The 22,698-nt window shown below is 52.8% G+C and overlaps 3 protein-coding genes across 9 annotated transcripts in view; 2 read left to right on the plus strand and 1 right to left on the minus strand.

Moving 5' to 3' along the window:
- ATF5 (activating transcription factor 5) lies at nt 1-4,004 on the minus strand. 2 transcript variants are annotated; one of them, XM_043598498.1, is made up of 3 exons: nt 3,890-4,004; nt 2,284-2,580; nt 1-1,346 (listed from the first exon to the last, which is right to left on the minus strand). In XM_043598498.1, exons 2-3 carry the CDS (start codon nt 2,459-2,461, stop codon nt 682-684), a joined length of 843 nt encoding a protein of 280 aa, XP_043454433.1. In that variant the 5' UTR covers nt 2,462-2,580; nt 3,890-4,004; the 3' UTR covers nt 1-681. The 2 variants fall into 2 exon arrangements, with proteins under 2 accessions (XP_043454433.1, XP_043454434.1); XM_043598499.1 differs by lacking the exon at nt 3,890-4,004 and adding an exon at nt 3,473-3,581.
- The window catches only part of NUP62 (nucleoporin 62), a 24,826-nt gene continuing 5,349 nt past the window's right edge, over nt 3,222-22,698 (plus strand). Inside the window, exon 1 of one of the 2 annotated variants that reach the window (XM_043598492.1) lies at nt 3,222-3,327. The gene's annotated coding sequence lies outside the window, so the exon portion shown is untranslated. Of the gene's footprint in view, nt 3,328-3,858; nt 3,965-22,698 lie in introns of those variants that run through there. The other variant, XM_043598491.1, reaches the window with a different exon arrangement.
- Nucleotides 3,244-22,698, plus strand: part of IL4I1 (interleukin 4 induced 1) — a 37,246-nt gene continuing 17,791 nt past the window's right edge. For 4 of the 5 annotated variants that reach the window (XM_043598485.1, XM_043598488.1, XM_043598484.1 and 1 more), the window contains exon 1: nt 3,867-3,964. The gene's annotated coding sequence lies outside the window, so the exon portion shown is untranslated. Of the gene's footprint in view, nt 3,328-3,866; nt 3,965-22,698 lie in introns of those variants that run through there. The other variant, XM_043598487.1, reaches the window with a different exon arrangement.

The raw sequence follows: 22,698 nt of genomic DNA on the forward strand, positions 1-22,698 counted from the left end.
GACCAGAGAAAATTCTTCATTTTATTTCTGCTCACAAACCACCAAAAGGATCAGTCCCTGCCCTCCCTCACCTAGATGCAGCCCCTCCCCCAACACAACACGACCCCTCCCCCCACAACAAAACACTGATTTCCTCCCAGAGCTAAAATGAACACCCAGTCCCGACTATGGCCGTTCCCCCGCCCTGCCCACCTCCCCGGCTACCTGCATATTCACCTGCTCTGTGAACTTGGCCACCTTTTGGCTTCCTGCCCAAATATGTTTCCCTAAGGTCACTTGGCTAGCTTTTTTGGTTATATTATTATACAGGGGCCATTCTTAAGACCCTCCCTGGCTCACATCCCCCGGGGGCTCCCCTGTTTGTTCCACATTCATTCTGCACAGCTTCCTGGCCTCACTTCCCTGATTGAGAGACCAGGGTTGCAAGCTCCCCGTCTCTGGGCCCCCAGCCCCTCAGCTGTTACTTGAGAAGTGGAGATGTTGAGTAACGCCAGACATTCCAGGATTCTGGGTGGGAGAAGGGGGGCAAATTCAGAAATGGGCGAGAGCGGTCAAAGATAAAAGGAGAGAGGGGGGAGAAAGTCAGACAGAAAAGGGGATGGTGGGATCCTCCGACCCCAGCCCCAGAAATAGAGGTGAGCCAGAGATGAAGACCAGTGCCCCCTACAGCCCAAAGCCCCTCTAGCTGTTCCGGGTCCTCTGGCTCCGAGCCTTATACACCTCAATGAGCAGATCCTTGACATACTGGATCTCGCGCTCTACCGACTCAGCCCTCTCCCTCAACTCCCGGTTTCGAGCCTCCAGCCCCTGGCACTCGCCCTCCAGGGCCTCGCCCTCTGCCCGTTTCCTCTGGCGGTACCTCAGAGCTGCTGACTTGTTCTGGTCTCTCTTCTTTTGCTTGCGGTCCCCTCGGGTGGTGGTAGGATTCGGGTAGGGGGCCGGGCGAGAGGGTGGAGGTGGAGGTGGGGGGGCCTGCTGTGGTGGGGGCAGGGATGCCAACCCCGAGTCTCCTGGCCCGGCCTCACTGCGGCAGTAGATAGCCAGCAAGTCAAGGGTATCCAGAGCAGGGGGCTGGGGGAGGTCAAAGGTGGGGAGGGGGAGTGGAAGAGGGAGGGAGGGGGCTGGTGGTGGCGGCTGAGGCAGGGGGGAGGATGGTGGGAGGAGTGGCGCATCAAGGAAGAAGTCTTCTATCTGTTCCAGCTCCTTCTTGAGGAGAGAGGCCATGGCCTCCAGGTCAGGTGGGGGTGGGGAGGGTGGGGGGAGGGCACCTGGGGGTAAGGGGGGCTCCAGGGGCAGGAGGGCTGTAAAGTCCACCCGCTCAGTCATCCAGTCAGAGAAGCCGTCACCTGGAGAATTGGAGGAGGGACATAAATTTCCTTGAGTTCCCGGTCTCCTGCCTCACCTGGTGCTCATTCGCGTCGGCTTCATTCATCCCATTCACTGAGTGACATCACCCACGAGCCAATCGGTCAACCGACCAACCCGTGAATCATCAGACTCCTCAACAAACCAGCCAACAAATCAAACATCTAACCAACCAGTTAACCAGCCAATCAACTACCCACCAGTTGGCCAACGGATCAACTAAGTGAATGAAGCAGTCAAGCAACCAGTCAACCTATTAAGCAGCCAATCAATGGATCAATCAACCAACCAATGACCCAAACAACAAAACTCAACCAGCTAGATCTTCAACCATTCCCAAATAATCTTTACTAACTACCCTACGTCCATAGTTTCTGATTTACTCTCCATCCCTAAAGACAAACTAGGTCTCACACACACAACACACCTGTTTCATCTTTAATTCATTAATTATTGAGAACAAACCATGTGCCAAGCGTTTGGAAAACACTAAAATAACCCCTGCCCCAGGGCCTCTGCGTATGGCGTTTCCTCTACCTGAAAAGCTCTTCCTTTGAGTCTTTTCTTGGCTTATTCCTTCCCAGCCTTTAGGTCTCAGCCAAAATGTTACCTATATGTTTCCTGGCTACTCGCTGTAAACTAAGGCTGTGTTTTTATTTTTTTGGCTCAGCTACTGTTTCCCACTTATCCCGATATATCATCACTTAATTTGTCTTTTGTCTGCCTCCCCACTAGTGTGTGAGTTCCGGGAAGGCAGGGATTATGTTGGTCTTGTCTCAGCTGTATCCCCCAGCACCTAAAACATGACCTGGCTTATTACAGGTACTCAGTAAATATTTCTTGAATGAATAAATGAATTCTTCTCCCCTGTCCCCCATGCCCCAGCTCACCCCACCTCCATTCTCCACCTGTCCTTACCTGCCAGGGGCTCTCCTCCCCCTGGGAGCCCACCCTCCAGGGCTCCCCCAAGGATTTCATAGGAGCCGAGGGGGGCAGGGGCCAGGGGGAGTTTCCCATAGTCTACGAGCCAGCCCAGACCGCTAGCTGGGAGCAGGGCCCTGTCCAGCTCCAGCCCCAGGGTCGCCAGGAGTGACATGGCTGCAGCACGGGCTCTGGGCACGGGTCGCAATGAAGAAGGCTGAACCAACAGCTAGAAGGAGGCTCTGGAAGTTGCTCAGCGGGGCAAAGACAGGCACCAAGGTGAAAGTGGAAGACCTACATGTGAGACAAAAGTAGTCAGTGTCAGAGGCTATCCACAGCCAAAGTCACAGGGTAACCAAGCCACACCCCCAAGTCCCCAGGGTCTTCCCTTCCGCCTTCCAACTAGGCTCGAGACTGCACCTTGCGCTCGCAGAATTCTAAACCAATGCTTTCTTTCCCCGAATCTCTGAGCCCCACCCACTCCCAAGGGAATTCTCTTTAGCCCTCACTTACTTTCCTTTAGAATATCCAAGCCCCACTCCTTCCAATATAGAAACATAATGGTCTCCCAGGGGAATTTCCTTAAGCCCCTCCCAGCCCCCCTCCACAATTATTCAACTTCATAAAAAACTCAATCCCACAATTTTCTTCCAGCCACACCCCTTCTTTAGGCTCCACCCTATCCCTAGTTGCAAGCTCGAATCGGTTCTCAGGGGAATTGCCCCAGCCCTGCCCCGTCGTCAACGTAGAACACCAAGTCCCACTCTTTCCTTTCAACTTTGCGGTGACCCCCTCTAGCCCCGCCCCCATATTTACCTTAACCCCACCCCTTCCCGAAGGCCCCGCTTTGTCTCCTGTTGAAACCCCACCCCTCAGCGATGTTTGCTTAGCCCCGCCCCCTCGCACAACGGGCTCCCCAAGGCCCCACCCCTTGCAACCAAGGTGATCCTAGCTCCGCCCCCTTCTTAACAGGTTGCCTCTAAGCCTCGCCTTACTAATCTAAATCAGTCCCCCTCCCCCGAGCGGGTGCCTGAGTCAAAGGTAAGTTGTGCTGTGCGCCTGAGCAACATGGAGCGGGAAAGTGGAGGGGCGGCAGAGAACAGCTCCCCACCCCTGACCCTTCCACACGCGGCTCTCTAGCCGAGGGCCAAAGCGCATGCTCCGCCACCGAGCCAACTGCTCTTACGCCTGCGCGGGATCGGGGGGTCAGGGCGCATGTGCCGTTGCTTCCGTCCGCCCTTCACACAGAAATGCGGGCTCTGGTGGCTCGTGCACGTGAGCAACCGCTCGCGGACAGACTTGCTCAAGGAGATGGTGGGTGGGAGACAACGCACCCTCTCTAGGGGGCTAGTGCGCAGGCGCACCTGCACACAGGCCATCTTTAAACACCAACATTCTCAAGAACGCACCCTTCCCCCCATCGGCCCAAATGCGCATGCCTGGCCACGCGCCGACGGCGCGTCTTTTCTCTTCTGCGCTTGCGCGACCGTGATTCCTCACTCTCGTCTCCCCACCCCACCCCCACGAGACCTGGTCGAGAAGGCCGCGAGCTTCGAAAGGGCGGGAAAGGCGGTTGGAGAGGGAGGGGCGAGCGGTTACTCACTCCATGGCTGTGGAACGGAGAGGCGGCGGCGGCCTCCGCTGAAGAAAGAAGGCGGTAGCGAAGAGCGCAAGCGCGGTGAGCGCAGAGACGGGCCGGGGCACGGAGGGGTCGCGGCTACAGAGCCATAGCCAGGGCTATGCGGGCGGAGATGGCGTCGCGGTAGTCTGAGGAGAGATTGTGATCTGAGGATGGGGAATGAGGCGGCCCCGGGGACTGGGGACAGATATACCGCGGGTGGCGCAGCACAGCCCGCCAGGATCCTTCCGCGCTCCGCCCCACCCCACGAGGTCCCAACCGGGGGGCGGGCCTGGTCCCTACCTCTCGGGGATCCTGGGATCCAGTCCCCTCCTCCTCCCGACCCCTAGAGTTCGACCTTTCCCTTCCTCCTATTTGGGGATCCACCCTCCTCATCTTTCCTACCCCGGGGGTTCCGAGCCTCCCTTTCCTCTGACTCTGGGATCCAGCCGCCCCCCGCGATTTTCTGGATTCGGTCCCCTTCCCCCCCCCCCCGAGCTGCACCAATTCACTTTTCCCCCTGCTTCCCGAAATTTCCCGCTAGTGTCCTCATCCCCCAACTGCCCCACGCTAAGAAACCTTTTTGTGGGTTAGAGTCTGGCGTGAGTCACGATGAGATCGCGCGCCTTTCAAATCTCAGACCTTCGAGGGTGGCAAGTGACAAGGTCTCTAGTCTCGTAGATTGGGGACTAACTACCTGTAATGAGGAGGATTAATAAATCAGGTATACCTGGTGAGGTTGTTTGTTGGAATCAAATAGGTGGATGCCTGTGAAACCGAGAGCCGGGCTCTTATGTACCTGTTCAGCGTATTTTATTTTATTTTTCAACGTTTTTTATTTTCATTTTTGTTTTTCAACATATTTTATTTTTTATAGGAACCCTTACCCCTTCCTCCCGCTCTGGCAAAAGCCCCGGAAATTTGAACATCCAGCATGTGCTAGTAGGTCACTCCTTCAAGGTCTCAGTAATTTCCAGCCATCCCCACCCTTCCCCATCGTAGATGATGGACGCTCAGCACATCCCTGTGTGGGGTGCGGAGAAGCCAGCATCATCACCGTAACTGCCTTTTCTCCATCCTCTTACTCTCCATCAGCTTATTTCTGCATCAGCTCTTATCCTCAGCACTTCTTTCAAAAGGTCCTCTGCTTCAGCTGTCCCCCAGCCACCCCTGATCAATTTCCCAAACCTGCCGGAAATAGTGAGATCTGCACTTCCCTTTACTAAACAGAGGGGCTTCCTGGCCATTCCCTTCCTGTGCAGTAGGCCCTCCACTAGCCCAGGTGGTTTTGGGTCTTTGCTTCAGAAACCCTTCCCCACTTTGCATCTGCCCACAGCAGGACACCTGGAGTTCAGCTTTCATCCCTTGTGAGGGTTATGAGAAAGAAAGTGGGGGAACCCTGAACTTGAGAGGTATCTGGGAATGAAGACGTGCAGGCTTCTGTTACATGCAGGAAATCCTTCTTGGGATCGGACCACTTTCACTTAGAGCACTAGCTGTCCACTCTGCCAGTGTTTGAGGACTTGACCTACATGATTACCTGGAGAGCACAGAGTCGCAGTTAAGCACAGACTGTGGCGCTAGGTCGTTGGGTTCAAACCCTGACTCTACCCCACTTATTAGCTTATTGGCAATTTCGCTTACTTCCCTGTGCCTCAGTCTCCATTAATAGTACCAGAAGAAAGTATGAAGTTCAGTTAATAGAAACATAGCAATATACATGGCAGTTTAGAGTGCCTACTTCTTGGGTGCCTGACTGGCTGTTAGTAGAGCATGCGACTTGATCTTGGGGCCGTGAGTTTGAGCCCCACATCAGGAGTAGAGTTTGCAAAACAATAGTGCCTACATCTTAGTACTGTTATGAGGATTAAATAAATTCAGGTCGAGCACTTAGATTAGTGCCTGGCAAACAGGTGCTACATAAGTAGTGGTGGTGGTTGTTACTGAGGCAGCTGTGTTTTATCCCCACTGCTAAGCAGTAAGTGCTTTAAAAGATCTCCCAGCCTTTTTTTTTTTTTTTTTTTTCAACGTTTATTTATTTTTGGGACAGAGAGAGACAGAGCATGAACGGGGGAGGGGCAGAGAGAGAGAGGGAGACACAGAATCAGAAACAGGCTCCAGGCTCTGAGCCATCAGCCCAGAGCCCAACGCGGGGCTCGAACTCACGGACCGCGAGATCGTGACCTGGCTGAAGTCGGACGCTTAACCGACTGCGCCACCCAGGCGCCCCTCTCCCAGCCTTTTAAGTGAGACTTAAGGACCGACCTTCCTTCTACTTCTCAGTATAGATATTTGAGCCATAGGTAGGATTAGGACGGACTGCTGGCAGAGAGTCGTGTCCCCCCCACTACCCACCAAAGTCTGAGTTTTTTTCTGAAAAGATATTCTATGATATACCTGTGGACTAGATCTACAGAAAAGTCACAAAGATAGTACAGAGAGTTTCCATATACCCCTCATCCAGTTTTCCCCCTCGTTGACATCTAACATTACTGTGGTACATGGGTCACAACTAAAGAACCCACACAGATAAGGGGGGTTTTAAAGTGCGTGCTTTATTCTCATTTCACTAGTTGTTCTTAATGCCGTTTTTTTGTTCCAGATGCCGTATCACATTTAGTCGTCATGTCTCCTTAGCCTCTGGTCTCTGCAGCAGTTTCTCAGACTTTCCTAGTCTTTTCATGATCTTGGCGGTTTTGAAGAGTTGGTCATTCTATAGAATATTCCTCAATTTGGTTTTGTCTCGTAGACTGGGATTATGGGTTTTTGAGAGGGTGGCCAGGTAGGATATTTGTTAATTACTGGACATGAACTTGCTTAGTATGGGAATCATGTTGCCGGCTGCATGCCACATATGCTGACTGAGGAGACATTGGGGCAGGGACCCTGGTCCTCTTGTCCCAGCCCCTTGCAGCTTTTTCTCTCCCTAGCTGTTGGATCTCACCCAGTTCAGCCCTGGTGCCAGCTGTCCCATCAAAGCAGCTTGACTGATTCCTACTGAGTGGGTGCCAGTTCACACACTTAGCTCCCTAGCCCTTCCCGGTGTATTCTAATTTGTGACTGGCGGGTCATCCATGGCCACCTGTGAACCCCGGTCTTGGCACCCCAAGCCCTCTCCTGTACCTCCTCTTGACCCCAGACCCATGGCACCTCCAGGACTCAAATGCCGCTGCCTCCCCAAGACTTGCAGTCTTGCACGTGCCCCAGTCCCTTCAACTCCTGAGCTGGGGCTGGGAGCATGGGCGGGGCTTCTGGGGACTCATTTTCAGTGCGGAGGAGCCAGGCTTGGGGAGTGCAGTGGCCATTGCAGGCAGGTTGCATCACCCTGGCTCTTTGATGGGGAGGGGGAGTGGGGGGATTCTCTGGGGACCCTGGCGCACCTGGCAACAGTTCCTGGTTAGCGAGGCCCTAGAGGCCTGGGTTGGGGAGGGGCCCCAGCGCTGCGAGGGAGGGAGAAGGAGAGCAGCCACCTATGCAGGATCCCAAGTGTCTGAGACCAGTGTTGAGAAGAGGCCTCAGCTCACAGGCCGACCTGCTGGTCCTGCAGGGGGCAAGACCGAGGCCCTGAGAGGTGAAGGGGGTTGTGCGCAGTCACACCGCTAGTTAGAGCCCAGGCCTCCACAATACCGCATAGCTTTCAAGACCCCACAAGCCCCAGGGAGAGCCTGTCTTCTTTAGGCTCTGTGAGGTCCCTGACCCCCAGTCCAGGGCATAGCCTGCCGGGAGGCCGCCTCATCTAGACCTTCACCTCAGGTTTGCCGCTGCTCACGATTGCCAAATTCCATCGATTCCGACCTGTTCCTCCCCATCTTCCTGCCCCAGTGGAGGCCCTCCTCACCAGCCACCCCTCACTGTTTCCCAATCAAGGTGACTGGGCCTGGCATGATAGAAAAGGCACCCAGTTTGCATCAGACGGACCTAGATTCTCTCTGAAGAGGTGCTAGGGCAGGTACCGGGGTCATGCAGGCCCGGAAGGGGGCAGGAGTTGGAGGTGGGTGTCCTGGCAAACAAGGGCAGGAGGGCCAAGGCCAGCCCGGTTGGGGAAAGGGCGGTACAGGGGCCAGGCATGCAGAGCATAAGTCCGCCACGTGGCCTAGTAGCTCAGAGTCCTCGGGAGCCCTTCCGCTGCTCCTGTGGTGTCTCCCTCGGCAGAAGCAGCCACGGCCCTTCAAGCCTGGGTAGGCCCCACATGGCTGTACCGACTCCGGCACCCTCGGTGCTCATCTTCTGTTTGTTTCCCGTGGCTGTTGCAACAGACCATCATAAACGCAGTGGCTCAGATCAACACACTTTCGTTCCCTTTCACTTCTGAAGACCGAAAGTCTACAATAGGTTTGCAGGGCCGTGTTCCTTCTGGAGGCTCAAGGGGAGAATCCATTTTCTTGCCTTTTCTAGAGGCGCCTGTGTTCCTCAGCTCATGGCCCTTCTCGCATCACTCTGACCTTTGCTTCTATCATCTCCCCTCCCATTTTCTCCTTTGATCCTCTTGCCCTCCCACTTACATTACATTAGGGTTTGTGATTACATTAGGGTTCACCCAGATCATCCAGAATATCTGCATTCAAGATCCTCAGTTTAATCATATCTGCAGACTCCCTTTTTCCAGGTAGGGTAATCTGTTCACAGGCTGTGGGGACTAGGATGTAGACCTCTTCGGAGGGCCATTATCCAACCTATCACACCTCCCAAGGGAGCCTATTTTCTCATCTGGAAGATGAAAGCTAGGGCCAGCCCTAGGGTGCCCCCTCCTGTGCCCACAGGGACTGGCTATAGGAAGAGGACTGGGCAAACTGGAGGTAGTTGACAGCCTAGTGCCCAGAGCTCAAGATGCCATCACTTACTGCACTGTGGCCTCCAGCAAGATACCGGGCCCTTGTGTGCTGCAGTGGTCTCCTCACTAAAGTAGGGACAATAACAGAACCCTCAGAGGGCAGTGGTGCAGACACATAATACACGAACAGGCGTAGAACAGTTCCTGGCTCAACGAACAAGCCTCTCCTTAAACGCAAAGGACCTGTGTTCAGGAGAGGCCAACAAAGCCCCTGGGAAACCCCAAAGGCACCTCAGGGGTGACCCCACCTTGCAGTGCAGAGCTGCTGATTTTATGAAGTTGGAAATCGAGCATTTCCTGTGAGATCCAAGTTTTAAAAGGTTGGCAAGTGATTGAGAGAAACTCCAGGGAACCATGAGTGTGGATGAGACTCAGGCTGTGGGTCCTCCCTGACCTTTGGTTCAGTGATTTCCCCTTCACCCTCAGATCTGTAATCCTCGCTGCCCAGAGCGGAGAACAAAAGGAACCAAGTACTTCCATTCCAGAGTTGCTGAAAGTTGAGACCACACCGCTCCCTGCTGAACTGATCAAGATTGAGGAAGAGCAGGGCCTTGCTCAGCCCCAGCCCCATGTAGAGTCGAGAGGACAGTGTTTGTGGGGAGCAGGGAAGGAGGCCTCTCAGGAATTGTCGTTGAGGGTCAAATGCCTGCTAAAGAGGGGCTGGTGTCTTACTTCCCCCGTCTGTTCCTCATCTGTCCGCACCTCATGCCAGAGGCTGCCAGGAGCACCTATAGTTGAACATCGGGTTTCTTGCCCTCCACCATTGGGTCCCTCGGGGCATCTCAGTAAGTGGGTGTTATGGAGAGCTTCTTATGGGAGCTGGGTGGGGTTAGGTAGCTTTGGGAAGGGTTCGGGAAGCAGGCTTGGCTCTGGGTTGGAGGCTGGGCAGCAGAGGCAAGTCCAGGACTGGGTATCTCCACTTCATCTAGAGGCAGGAGGAGTGAGCCCAGCTAATGCTATGGTTAAGGTAAGAAGCTCCCGTCTGCTCTGAGCCAGGAAGGGGATTTGGGTCATTTTTGTGCTTTGGACAAGGTTTGTGCATCTGTCTGTGTTGAAATATTCCAGAGTGGTCTTGTTCTGTCTCATCCACCACAGTCGGAGTGGCCCTGCCTGGTGTTCTCTGAAGTTCTGTCTGACAGGAGCGAGCCAGGGCCTGGCTTTTCCTTTCTCAAAGCAAACGTGCCCATCCTTCCAAATGGGGAAAGAGAGATGGAGAGTCTGCTATGTGGTGGGTCACACATGCAGAGTCCCCACAGGGCTGCTTGAGCACAGAGGAATATAGCAGAACCTGAACCCAGCCAGCACTCGGGATGGCCAGTTGTAGTGGGAGCTGCAGGGAGCAAGAGACAGGCTGAGGCAGAGGCAGAGGACCACAACAGGGATGCCTCATAGGTCCCCATGAATGTGGGGACTGCCCGATGGAGAGCGCTGGGTCAGCGCCAGCAGAGCCCCGCTCTGAGTTCAAGAGCCCTTTGCCTTTCTCCTCTGCCAGCCCCCGCCCAGAGCAGGGACAGATTCCTGAGGTGGGGGCAGGAAAGAGCAGCTAATGCCCTTCTTAGCTTCTAGCCTTTGGGAGGTAGACAGCACTGAATTGGATTCAGAGTGAAACCTGAACAAGTCTGGAAGGTGATGGAGATGCCCCGGATGTCCTTAGAGGATGGGGAGTGCTAGAGATGGCACACGGTGTGGAAGGTGGACACGATGTCGCGTTGGAGAGGCTAGTGAGTGATTAGCAGCTCAGCTCTGGGATCGGATAGCCTGGGTCTGTCCTGACTACCTGTGTGACTTGGACTAAGTTACTAAAGTTCTCTTGGCTTTAGCTTGCTCCTCTGTAAAATGGGGTTTTGAATAATTCCCACCTCATAAAGTTGGCAGTCGGTGCAGGTAAAGCACTGCCAACAGCCCAGCACGTAACAAATATCCAGAAATATTAGCATGGTGATGGATACCCAGAGGCGGGTAGGTGTGATTGGTTTCTAGTTCTCAGAATCGAGGCCACCTTGCCCACCCCCCCTCACTTCTGGTGGCTTTCACTTGGTTCCCAGAGAAACCATTTCCATGGCAACTGTCTCTACCACAACCTGGCCTGGGCCTTTTCCTCCCCAACCAGTGACATCACTGCCTCTCCCTCGAGATGCTGGTGTTGATTACAGGGATTGAGCTGGGGAGGGAGCACAAGTGTGTGCGGTTCTACACACACACACACACACACACACACACACACACACACACGGTGCTCTTAGAGTCCCTCTCCAAGTCTGAATGTCCTCTCTATGCCTAACTGCATGTCTCAAGGAGTCCCTGATAGCCTCACAGCTGAGGGCATTTCAGATCCTGTCTGGAAACTCCTCTGCCCAGTCCCTGCCCTCAAGGTAAAGTCAGGACTGAGTCTGGCCACTGCCTACTTCTGCAGGCTCACTTCTGCTCTTCTAACCCCTTCCTGGCATCTCCTACCTATTGGTTAGTTTATTGGCTTTTATTGAGGTATTGTACAATGCACATCCATTTATTAAAGTGAACAATTCAGTGGTTTTTAGTACATTCACAGAGTTGTCCAGTCATCACTATAATCTAATTTTCAAACATTTTCATCATCTACCCCCAAAACCCCATATCCATTCATTAGTAGTCTCTCCCCATTCCCCCATCCCTCAACCCTAGGCAGCCACTGACCTGTCTCTACATTTGCCTTTCTGGACATTTCATTGGAATGGAATCATGTCATAGAAGGTCCTTTGGCTTTCAAGGTCTATCTGTTTTGTAACATATATTAATACTTCATTGCTTTTAAAGGCTGAATAACATTCCATTTTATGGATATACCACATTTTGTCCATTCATCAGTTGGTGGGCATTTGGGTTGTTTCTACTTCTTGGCTATTACAAATAACGCATGTACAAGTTTGGGGTGGACATATGTGTTTATTTCTCCTGGGAGATACTTAAGAATGGGATTGCTGGATTGTAGGGTAACTCAGTGTTTAACCTTTTGAGGAATTGCCAGACTCTTGCACAGTGGCTGGACCGTTTTATATTCCCTAGCGGTGAATGAGGGTTCCAGTTTTTCCGCATCCTCGCTAACACTCCTTGTCCATCTTTATTACTATCCTATGGGGTGTGGCCTGGTATCTTCATTGTGTTGTGATTTGCATTCCCCGGTGGCCAATGATGATGAACATCTTTTCCTATGCTTATTGGCCATTTGTGTATTTTCTCTGACATCTTGTGGTTTTAACGTAGGGTGTTTAACACTGTTCCATAAGGCAGCAGGCCCTTGCCTGTCCGACCATTTGCCTGGAATGAGGTATTGATCTAACCCCTCCCTACCCTAACTCTTCCATGTTCCTCAAAACTATGCTTAAATATCCTTTTTCTTCTCTAGGAGGGTTTCCCTGGCCCTCCCCTTACCCATCCCCCAGGTGAAGGTAGTCGTCATCTCCCCTAGGTTTCCAGTAGGTTCTAAGTCTTTTATTTTTTGCGGGGGTCAGGGGGACACAGGATCCAACGCGGCCTCTGTGTGGACAGCAGAGAGCCTGATGTAGAGATTGAACCCATGAACCATGAGATCATGACCTGAGCTGAAGGCAGACGCTTAACTGACTGAACCATCCAGGCACCCCTTTAAATTAAAAAAAATTTTTTTTAATACTCATTTTTGAGAGAGAGACAGAATACGAGTCTGGGAGGAGCAGAGAAGGGGGGTGGGCACAGAGTCCAAAGCAGCCTCCAGGCCCTGAGCTATCAGCACAGAGCCCAGTGTAGGGCTTGAACACACAAACTGTGAGATCATGACCTGAGCTGAAGTCGGACACTTAACTGACTGAGCCACCCAGGTGCCCCTAAATTTTTTTTTTTTTTAATGTTTGTTTACTTTGAGAGAAAAAGCAAGTGAGAATCCCAAGGAGACTCTGCACTGTTAGTAGAGAGCCCAACCCAGGGCTCCATCTCATGAACTGTAGACCTTACTGTATTCATCTTGACTTTGAAGTTCATGTTGACATTGGACCAGTTACTTAACTCTAAAAGGGAAATAGTAATGGTACCTATCTCATGGTTGGAGTTCGTATACAAAAAGCACCTGGCACAAAGAAACTCCTGGATGCCATTGACATCCATTTAGTGTCATTGACAACCATTTAGTGAGTGCCTGCGATGGCCAGCAACCATTACTAACTGGGAATACAGCAGTGGAAGTCACAGACAAAAATGCTGCCCCTCATGTAGCCGACATCCTAATGGAGAGACAATAAATGAGATCCGTATATTATTTCAGATGGTGCTAAGTCCTAAGGATAGCCAGGGAAAACCTCACTGAGTAGGTGAGCAAAGGCTGAAGAAAGTAAAGGAGTGAACCCTGGGGACCCTTAAGGGAGAACATTTCAGGAGAAGGGACCAGCAAGTGCAAAGGCCCTGAGGCAGGAGTACTTTAGGCGTCAAGAACAGGTGGGGCTGGAGTGCAATAACGGAGGCAATGAGAGTACCTTTTGGCTGTTGGGAATAGTGCTCCTGTGAATATTTGTGTATAAGTTTTTGAGTGTCTGTTTTCCATTCTGGTAATTTTTTAATTCATATTTAAATATCACTCTGGGTTTCATGAAAATGGTAGCCATACCGTATATTACTGTCTTTGTTTGCCCAGCACAGGGTCTGTCCTGTTCTACATCTTAGTGGACTTAGTGCCAACACATGCTGGCATATAATGAGTGCTGAATGGTGCTTTTTTTTCCTTAAGTTTATTTATTTTTTTTTTTTTCTCAACGTTTTTTTAATTTATTTTTGGGACAGAGAGAGACAGAGCATGAACGGGGAGGGGCAGAGAGAGAGGGAGACACAGAATCGGAAACAGGCTCCAGGCTCTGAGCCATCAGCCCAGAGCCTGACGCGGGGCTCGAACTCACGGACCGCGAGATCGTGACCTGGCTGAAGTCGGACGCTTAACCGACTGCACCACCCAGGCGCCCCCTTAAGTTTATTTTGAAAGAGTGAGTGTGCTTGAGTGGGGGAGGGACAGAGAGATGGGGAGAGAGAGAATCCCAAGCAGGCTCCGTGCTGTCAGTGAAAAGCCTGATGCGGGGCTCGATGTCACAAACCATGAGATCGTGACTTGAGTCGAAACCAAGAGTCAGATGCTTATGGGATTGAGCCACCCAGGCGCCCCTGAATGGTTAGTGCTTTTATCGTTATTTTTTAGTAAATGCAGTTGGTACATCAGATGGGTGGGACTTTCCTAATCTCACGTGCTGGCAAGTTGTAGGGAAATGATTCTCTTTAGGAACCAGGATAAAAACAGGTATAGGCAGGTTGGAGGGCAATTTGGTCATCCCCAGTAAAACCAAACTGCAAGTGTCCACAGCCAGCAACTCTGCTTCTGGAGATCATCCTGGAAAAATGCACCTGTGCCAAAGGTGTGAATGAGCATGCTTGTTGCCATATTGTTCAGGAAAAGAAAAATCGGAGTCATTTCATTTCCTCAGGCTCTGGATGCACACACAAGTTTGCAGATAAAAGATATGCAACAGCTTTTAGCAGCGGCTACCTCACAGGTGTGGGCACCAGGGTGGAGGGTAGTGTTAAGAGAATCTTAGCTCTGTTGGTGATGTGCAAGACATTATTTTAAAGGAAGGACTGATGTATTAATTCTGTAGTTAAAATATGAATGTTAAAAATGCAGCTAGGGGCCCCTGGGTGGCTCAGTCGGTTAAGCATCTGACTTCAGCTCTGGTCATGATCTCACAGCTCATGAGTTTGAGCCCCACATCGGGCTCTCTTGTCGTCAGCATAGAGCCCACTTAGGAGTCTCTGTACCCCCCCCCTCCCCTGCGCACATGCTCATGTGTGTGCACTCTCAAAAATAAACATTTTTTTAATGCAGTTAGAAAAAAAATCTTTCAATAGAAGAGAAACAAAATATACTAAGAATTGTTCTAAAATCTTTCTTAAAGTTGACTCTTCTTTTGTTTCCTGACTTCTTTTCTGTGCATGTCTTAACCTGATTTGTTTTCCCTATGGGAAAACTGCTGTTTTTCCTGCCATGTGAGCTCCTTTGGATGTAGTTATGGGTGTTGGAGTAAAGGAGAATGTAACTGCTAATTAGCTGGCTAGTGCTCCCTTAGGGTAAAACTAGTATTTTCAGGGGAAGGAAGGGAGGAGAGAGGAGGTTGGGAATATCGAATCCAAGAAGCATTTAGGTACCAGCTGGAGGCAGCCCACAGGAGCAGGCAGCTGAGGCAGGATGTCGTTGCCTCGGCCAAGTGGTTCCCCTCTGAGAGCCTGTTTCTTCCTCTCTCCAGCGAGGATAATAAGCCTGCTTAAGAGGAATCCTAAGATCTAGTAAGTGAAAAATGAACAGCGCGTCCGGCACATGACATTTTGTGTGCGAAGAGGTAGAGAGCTCACTGCATTTGCTTAAATGCATCAGAAGTCTGACAAGGGGCACAGGAGACCTAGCCGCGTTTCTTCAGGGAGGAGAGCTGGTGGCTGTGGGGACAGGGGAAGACGGAGACCAGGGTATTATTTCCCTTTCGAATGTAGAACCACGTGAACAGACTGCTTGCGAAAAGAATTTTTAAAATTTCTAAAACAGCCACCACGTCGGTGGGTAGAGAAATGGAACACGTGTGACAAAGCTTCCGTAGCAGTTAGCATGCAGGGACATTTAGGGACCTGGTCAGGGCACTCCGCCTGGGAGAAGGAAGAGACAGGCAGCAGTGAGACAAGCAGTGAGGCTTTCCACCGCTCCTCCCCCTGAAGAGCAAACAGAGGGACAGACACGCCTTCTGCTTGTCATCTCCTCACAGGTGTCTAATATTTAACACAAGTTCGATACACCTGGGGGTGGAAGGGCCTCGAGTGTGCTGGTCCTCAGGGAGGGGCGGGCTGGAGGAAGTTAGGACCAGAATCCCAAGCGGCCTAAGGAGGTGAGAGGTGGGTGTCTATCCTGCCCTCTCTGTCGGGGACACCATGTACTGCGGAGAGAAAGGCCTCTAGGCAGTGGCGAGTACTGAGGTTTCCCTGCTGCCCATTTCGCTTAGGAAAGCATCCCTGCCCCTCCCAGAGCCTCCGTTTCCTGGTTTCCTGCAACCGGGGTTGGCCATGCCCACCGGGCAGGGCGGTCGTGTAAGAGCCCACGAGTGACCCGGACCCCGACCGCTACCCTCCTTCCCAGCCCCCCGCGGGGTGGGTGGGGGTCCTTCAAAACAAGATCCTGTGACACAGAGCCCTCCTGTGGCTTCATCCTGCACCCCAGTCTGGCCGCACACCCCCTCACTGCTGCCTGGAACAGTGGAGACTGTCTTGGTTACGGTCTGGTCAGTGAGCTGCTCTGTGCTTATCAGTTGATTTCCATTCCCGTAGGGTAGGCTCTGTGAACTCACCTGTTCCCTGTGGGTTAGAGGGGTTTTCTTTGACTCCGAGAGAGAGGGGAACCGATTCAAGAGAAGTTTAAGAAGCAGAGTTGGTGGACTTGGGGTGAGTGGCCGACGAACGCATGTTGGTGAGACAGCCCAGGGGAGACGGTTTGGGGGCCGGGGCAGCAGAGTGGACGGGGAGTTCCTGCACTGACGCACTTGGCAAAGGCTCCAGCCGGCGTTTGAGCCTCAGTGGGGACCAGATTTCCCTGGCTGCGCCGATGGGGGCCAAAGGCGAAGGTCCCTTCAGGCTCTCATTTTCCCCCTTTTCTCTCCTGCTCCCCTTGATTCTTCTCTGGTTTCTGTGCCTGTGATCACACTTCCTGCAAGTTCTTAAATTGCTAATTGTCTTCTTTTTCTTTTTCTTTCTTTCCTTCATTTTATTTTAAATCTCTCCACCCAGGAGATCCAGAGTCTCCCCATTAAATTGCTAATTTCTTGGGGGGAAAGGGTGGCTCCCTCCCAGATGGCTCATCCTTGCTTCCTGGGCGCCACCTGGGCTTGGCGTTGTTGGCAGCGCCACCAGGTGGCTGTGGGCCAAAATGTCAGGAGCATCTGTTCCAGTTGCTCCCAGAATAATAAGAGTAGCTTTTCCTGGGCCCCAAGGGTGTACCGTGTGGTAAGTGCCTGACGTGGATCAGACAGTTTCATCTTCACAGAGACCACATGATTCATGAGCTGTAACCCCCATTTTTCACATGAGGAAACAGGCGTGGCGGTGAGTTTAGAATCTAAGATCCCAGGGTTAGGAGTGGAGAAGCGGGGGCTCTGGCAGGTGGGCTGCAGAGCCTTGCCAGGTGACTCGTGGAAAAGGACGAGCAAAGGCCCCTGTCCTCAGAGTGCACAGAAGTCCACGGTCTGGACATTTTTTTTTTTTTAAGTTTATTTTATTTTATTTTTTATTTATTTATTTATTTTTTTTAAACGTTTATTTTTTTTGGGACAGAGAGAGACAGAGCATGAACGGGGGAGGGCCAGAGAGAGAGGGAGACACAGAATCAGAAACAGGCTCCAGGCTCTGAGCCATCAGCCCAGAGCCGACGCGGGGCTCGAACTCACAGGCCGCGAGATCGTGACCTGGCTGAAGTCGGACGCTTAACCGACTGCGCCACCCAGGCGCCCCTAGTTTGTTTATTTTAGATAGCGCGAGCAGGGGAGGGGCAGAGAGAGAGGGAGACACAGAATCCAAAGCAGGCTCCCGGCTTTGAGCTGTCAGCACGGAGCCCAGTCACTCGAACTCGCGAACCGCGAGATCATGACCTGAGCCGAAGTAGGACACTCAACCGACTGAGCCACCCGGGTGCCCCCACAGTCTGGACCTCTAATGACCCCTACTGACCTACTGCTTGCAGTCCCTCTCCTGGCCCATCAGTGGACTAGAAAACCCTGGACTCAATCTCAAGCCCCACCGAGGAGCCCTGGGAAATAGAGCCGTTTGGCTTGACTTATTGCTGCCCCAAATGAAATGGAGTAGAACCGGTATAAAGGAGGGGACAGCCTCTATCTCTACCCCAGTGGGGTGAGCCTGGTGTGGAAGGGTCGGTCACTTAAGCTTCTGAGGTGAGAAGACAAAGGCCAGCTTTAGGATCAGAAAAGGAAGCAGCATCATGGCTTTGTCTCTGCTAGATGGACTAGAGGCAGTCTGCCTCTGTGACCTGGCCCCCAGCTCCCCCTCCCCACTGCCTGCCGCTCCCGCCACAGCTATAGAGAAGCTGCCTGTATGTGTGTCAGTCCTGCGGTGACATGTCTGCCCAGAGAACCTCACTCATCCTTCAAGACTTAATTCTGACCTCTCCTCCTCCCATGTTCCAGACAGAACAGCAGGACTTAGCTCCAGAAAGATCTGGATTCCCATCCTGGGACTGGTGTTTGCTGCTGTGTGACCTTGAAGAAGTCACATCACCTTTCTGATCCTGTTTCCCATCCAGAAAGGATTCGTTGGGCTGCTACCTAGTAATTCTGGCCCAGTACCGTGACATAGGTGGCACTCTGTAAGTGGTAGTTCTGAGTTACCAGGTAGTCGGTCACAGTCACTTACGGAGCGTCTGCTGCATGCCGGCCACCGCTCCAGGTGCTGGGGATAACCACAGTGAACAAAAGCGAGAAATCCTGTGGGCGGACACCATCTCCATTATGAGCCCTTCTTGGTGCTCCCAGGCCACCTTTCCCTCCCTCTGTCACAGATGGCTTGTTGCTGGGTTTCATACACATCCGCACCGCTGATGAGGTCTCCCCAGCATCAGAGGACATCCTGATTCTCAGAATCGCAGCTGCATGTTCTTTTCCCACCGGCTCCCCAGCTGCCGGGGCCCAGCGACTGCAGCAGCCTCCCGCCTTGGTCCTGATGCACAGAGGCAGACCTGCCCCGGCCCTGTCTCCTCTCGCTCTAGCCCTTTTCTCGACCCCAACTCTAGGATGTGTTTCCCAGCCGTGTATCTAGATTTAGGCCATCCTGTTCTCTCTCCCCTATTCCTCTGTCCACTTCCTATTGCTGTCGTAACAAACGATCATAAACTTAGTGGCTTAAAACAACACACGTTTATCCTCTTACAGTTCTAGAAGTCAGAAATCTGAAATGGGTCCACAGGATCTCATTCCTTCTGGAAACTCAGAATCCATCTTTTCTATCTTCTAGAGACCCCCTACATTCCTTGGTTTGTGGTCCAAGCCCTGTCTTCAGAGCCAGCAACACAGCATCTCTCGGAATTTTCTTCCCATGGTCACACCTCCTGACTCTTCTGCCACCTCCCATTCCACCTAAGGACCCTTGTGATTACATTCAGGGCCCATGCTGCCATCCAGGGTGATCTCCCCATCTCGAAATCCTTAATTTAATCACACATGCAAGGTCCTTTTTTGCCATGTGAGGTCTCCTATTCACAGGTTCTGGGGCTAGGGGGGTGGACACGTATGAAGGCCATTATTCTGTCACCTAGACACTCCCCACTTCCCCCCATTGCCTTCTCAATCCTTCCATTCCTTTCAGTCCAAGGCTGAGGTTTCCCCCTCCATATTCATTCCCAAACACCCCTGTTTCAGATAGAGGAAAGGGGCTGGGACAGGGAGGGAGAGAGTCCCAGGTGCAGGGACAGTGGCCCCTGCACCTTAACCACACTGGCTGCCTGTCGTCATGTCCCACCCAGGACTTTGTTGTGGCTCTTCCCTCGGTGTGACTCAGTCAACCCCTTTGCCCCCGTGCCGCCACCGTGTTCCCCTTCCCTGCCCCACTTTTGCTTCCTCCATAGTGCTTAGCCTATTCTAGCATGCTGTATAATGCCTTTGTGAAGTTCGTTGTTCTCCTGTCTCCTTGGCTGGAATACAAGCCCCGTGAGAGCAAGGAGCCTCTGTCTCGGTCACAGCCATAATCCCAGGGCCTCGAACGGTGTCTGGACATAGCAGGTGCTCACAAATAGTTGTTGTATGAGTGAATGTTGCACTGCAGAGAGTCTGGTTTGTCTCCGTTGTCATCCCTGTACGTAGAATAGGGCTGAGTAAGTAATAGAGTAAATAAATTAGATAATCTGAGTTGGGATTTGGAGTGGCAAAGGAACTGCACAGGTCAGGTTAGTGGACCTGAGTGAAGTTGGAGGTGGTGGCAGAGAACGGTGGTCTTCAAAGCCGGGGCGGGCCTGGGGGTGGTCAGAATCTCGGACTCTCCTGGGCTGTGAAGGCGGACGGATGTGGTGTGAAAAACAAGGACAGATGCAGGGCAGGCCGCTCTGTCACCGACTCCCTCAGTGACTTCGAGGCAGCCCCTCCTCACTCCGGGCCCACTTGGGCGTCACATCTGTGGCCATCTAGCCCTCAGCACCTGGCCCAAGCACCATCCGCTTCTCTTGTAGGGAACTTTGCCCGTTTCGTGAAAGTGGAAAAGTCTTGAAATAGTGTATGTTTTTCAGACACGTTTGTGAGAAACTCCCAAGGTCCTGGTCTTGGTTGACGGCCTCGTTAACTGAGACAGCCCCACACAGCCATCACTCCATTTCTTTACATTTCCCAAACCGCGGTTCTCTCTCCTCTGTCCTCAGAGTCCTGGCTCTGGCTTCTGGCCTAGACCATCACCCCGGCCTCCTCCAGTCCGTTCCCCACACGTACATCTGCCATGTTAGTCTCCCTACCCGTGAAGTGCCTCCCTGGCTGCCTCGAAACCAAGTTTGAGGCATCCGCGTGTCATTTCTTGACCAACAGCTCCCGTCACGTGCTGCTATACACACACTGTGCACCGTGGTCCCCGAGACCACCCTTGTGTTCACTGATTAGTTAGAAGGACTCCTAAAACTCGGCAAACCTGTTAGATTTTGCCCCTGTCACGGCAAAAGAGAGAGGAGAGTCAACAAAGGTAAAAGATGCACAGGGCAGAGTCTGGGAGAGACCAGGTGTGAGCTCCCGTTCGTCTCCCAGTGGAGCTGACCCGACAGCACCGCACTTGGTTCTCCAGGCACCGTCGTGTGACCACACACGTGGAGCGTTGCCCTCCAGGGATGCTCCCCTGAGCCCTGGTGCCAGGATCTTCACACAGGCACGGAGCATCTGTGTGACTGATCTTCATCACTTGGTCTCTGGGCCCTGCCGAGGGCAGGCTGGCAGGATGCTCTGGGGGCTTGGAGGTTATCTCCCAGGAACCAGACACGGGCCAGTCTTTTCTTTGGATAATCCGGGCCTGCCGAGTCCACCCTTCACTGTGTGCACAGACACGCCTGCGGTTTCAGCCTCTCTGCCCGCGACCAGGCCCTTCTCCCCTCCCGCCTGGCCGATCCTGGCTGATCTCACAGCTCGTCTCCACACTCAGTTCCAGGAGAGTGCTCCCCAGGGCCCAGCCCAGCGTGAGGACCTGTCCTTGCTCGTACAACACGTGACCCGGTCCTGTCCCTGCCTGGTGCCCTGGTACTGAAGGTCACGTTTGACCACCTCAAGGACGAGGGCCATGGCTTAAGTAACCTCTCTGGGCCTCACTCTCTTGGCTTAGGAAAGGGACCTGCTTTCAGGAGTAAATGAGCAATAATACATCTAAAGTGCAAAGCGTGGGGCCGAGCCGGTGTGTGTTTGCCACTGCGAGTAGCTCCTGGCTCCTGTAGAATCAGAAACACGTGAGGCATTTAATAAATGGTGAACCATGAAGCCACAAAAGCCCCCCACAGAAAATTGTTTTTCTTTTAGTTTTTTAACAGCTACAGATCTTTTTATAAATGCTCTTGTGGAAAAATTTAGCTGCAGCTTATTCATAGAAGTTCTGTGGGGCTGAGGTCTTGAGAACTGAGACATGTAGGTGGTAGCTGTTCGGAGGCTGTTGGCTGCCAGTAACCCGAACGGACCTGGCTTGACGCGGCACTTGAGTGGGGAGCTGGGCTCTCATGAAGAAGGGGGTCCAGTGCGGGGCGCCGGTGGCCCTGGGGGCTCAGGCGTTGCTGTGGCGGGAGAGAAGGGACCTTTCCCGGAACCCCCGGAAGAGCTTTATAAAAATGCCACGGCCGGGGCGCCGCCCCCAAGAACCTGCCCCCAGAGGTGCTGATGGGCAGCCAGCCAAGGTCCCCAGGCTTAGACCAGGCAGCCCCGAGGTCCTCTCCTTAGAGGCACGTGTCTATGCGGAACAGGAGAACGGAATGGCAGGCTCTGCCAGGAAGGCAGAGGGTGCAGTGGACGTTGGAGAGGGGCAGCCGCCACAGGTTTCCTCAGACCCGGGCCACAAGAGGATCCCTGGAAACCCTTGCAGAAGTAAAACTGGTCCTGAAGAGGGAGAGGGGAAAGGAATCGGGACTTGGGGATGCCTTCCCTGGGCCAGGCTTCTCAGTTGTGACCTTGTTCTTCACAGTGGGAGGGGATTGTCCTCCTTACAGAGGGAGGCACTGAGGCTTGGAGAGGCTCAGGAATAACTTGCCCCAGTCCCCACGGCTAGCAGTGGAAGCAGAGTTCGAACACAGGTCTTGAAGTCTGAAGAACCAACCTCGTGCCTCAGGACAGGGAGCTGTCTTGCCTCCGAACTACCTTTGCTGTCTTGGATGAAAGGGAAGTAAGAAACGCGGGTATTGGATGGAGGCTGGGGTGCAGAATAGCGTCCGTGCCCCAAAGCAGGGCTGTTTGCCCTGTGACCAGGTGCACCTGTTTGACAGGGTAGAACTAAAGAGGGGTTTACAGCCCAAGGCCAGGGTTCAGGGCCCACTGTGGGATAAGAATGGACAAGTTACTTCCATCTGAGCCTCTCTTTTCCCATCTGTGCCGGGGCACAGTCATCCCGACCTCTCTGTAGGATCGGTGTGAAATTAGCTGGGGGTCTGGCTAGGGAGAGTGTACGTAGCACGGTGCCGGGCACACCTGGCTGCCTGGAAATCCCCCCGGGGTCTACATCTCGTGGCAGCCTACCGTGAATTCGCATTAAACTTGAGGTCGGCCTCAACCCCCGCGTTTCTTTCAGAAGAACTTCTTTACAGCTGGGTGTTTGTGGCCCCTTCTGGGCTCCTTTCCTTCTTTCCTCACCAGCTTCCAGAGGCTGTCCCCAAAGTAAAACTTTCAAGCGTGTGCCTGCGCATGGCAGCAGTGATAACGAGCACCCTAACTCGCAT

This window comes from Prionailurus bengalensis, chromosome E2 (genome assembly GCF_016509475.1).
Source record: "Prionailurus bengalensis isolate Pbe53 chromosome E2, Fcat_Pben_1.1_paternal_pri, whole genome shotgun sequence".
Lineage (NCBI taxonomy): Eukaryota > Metazoa > Chordata > Mammalia > Carnivora > Felidae > Prionailurus > Prionailurus bengalensis.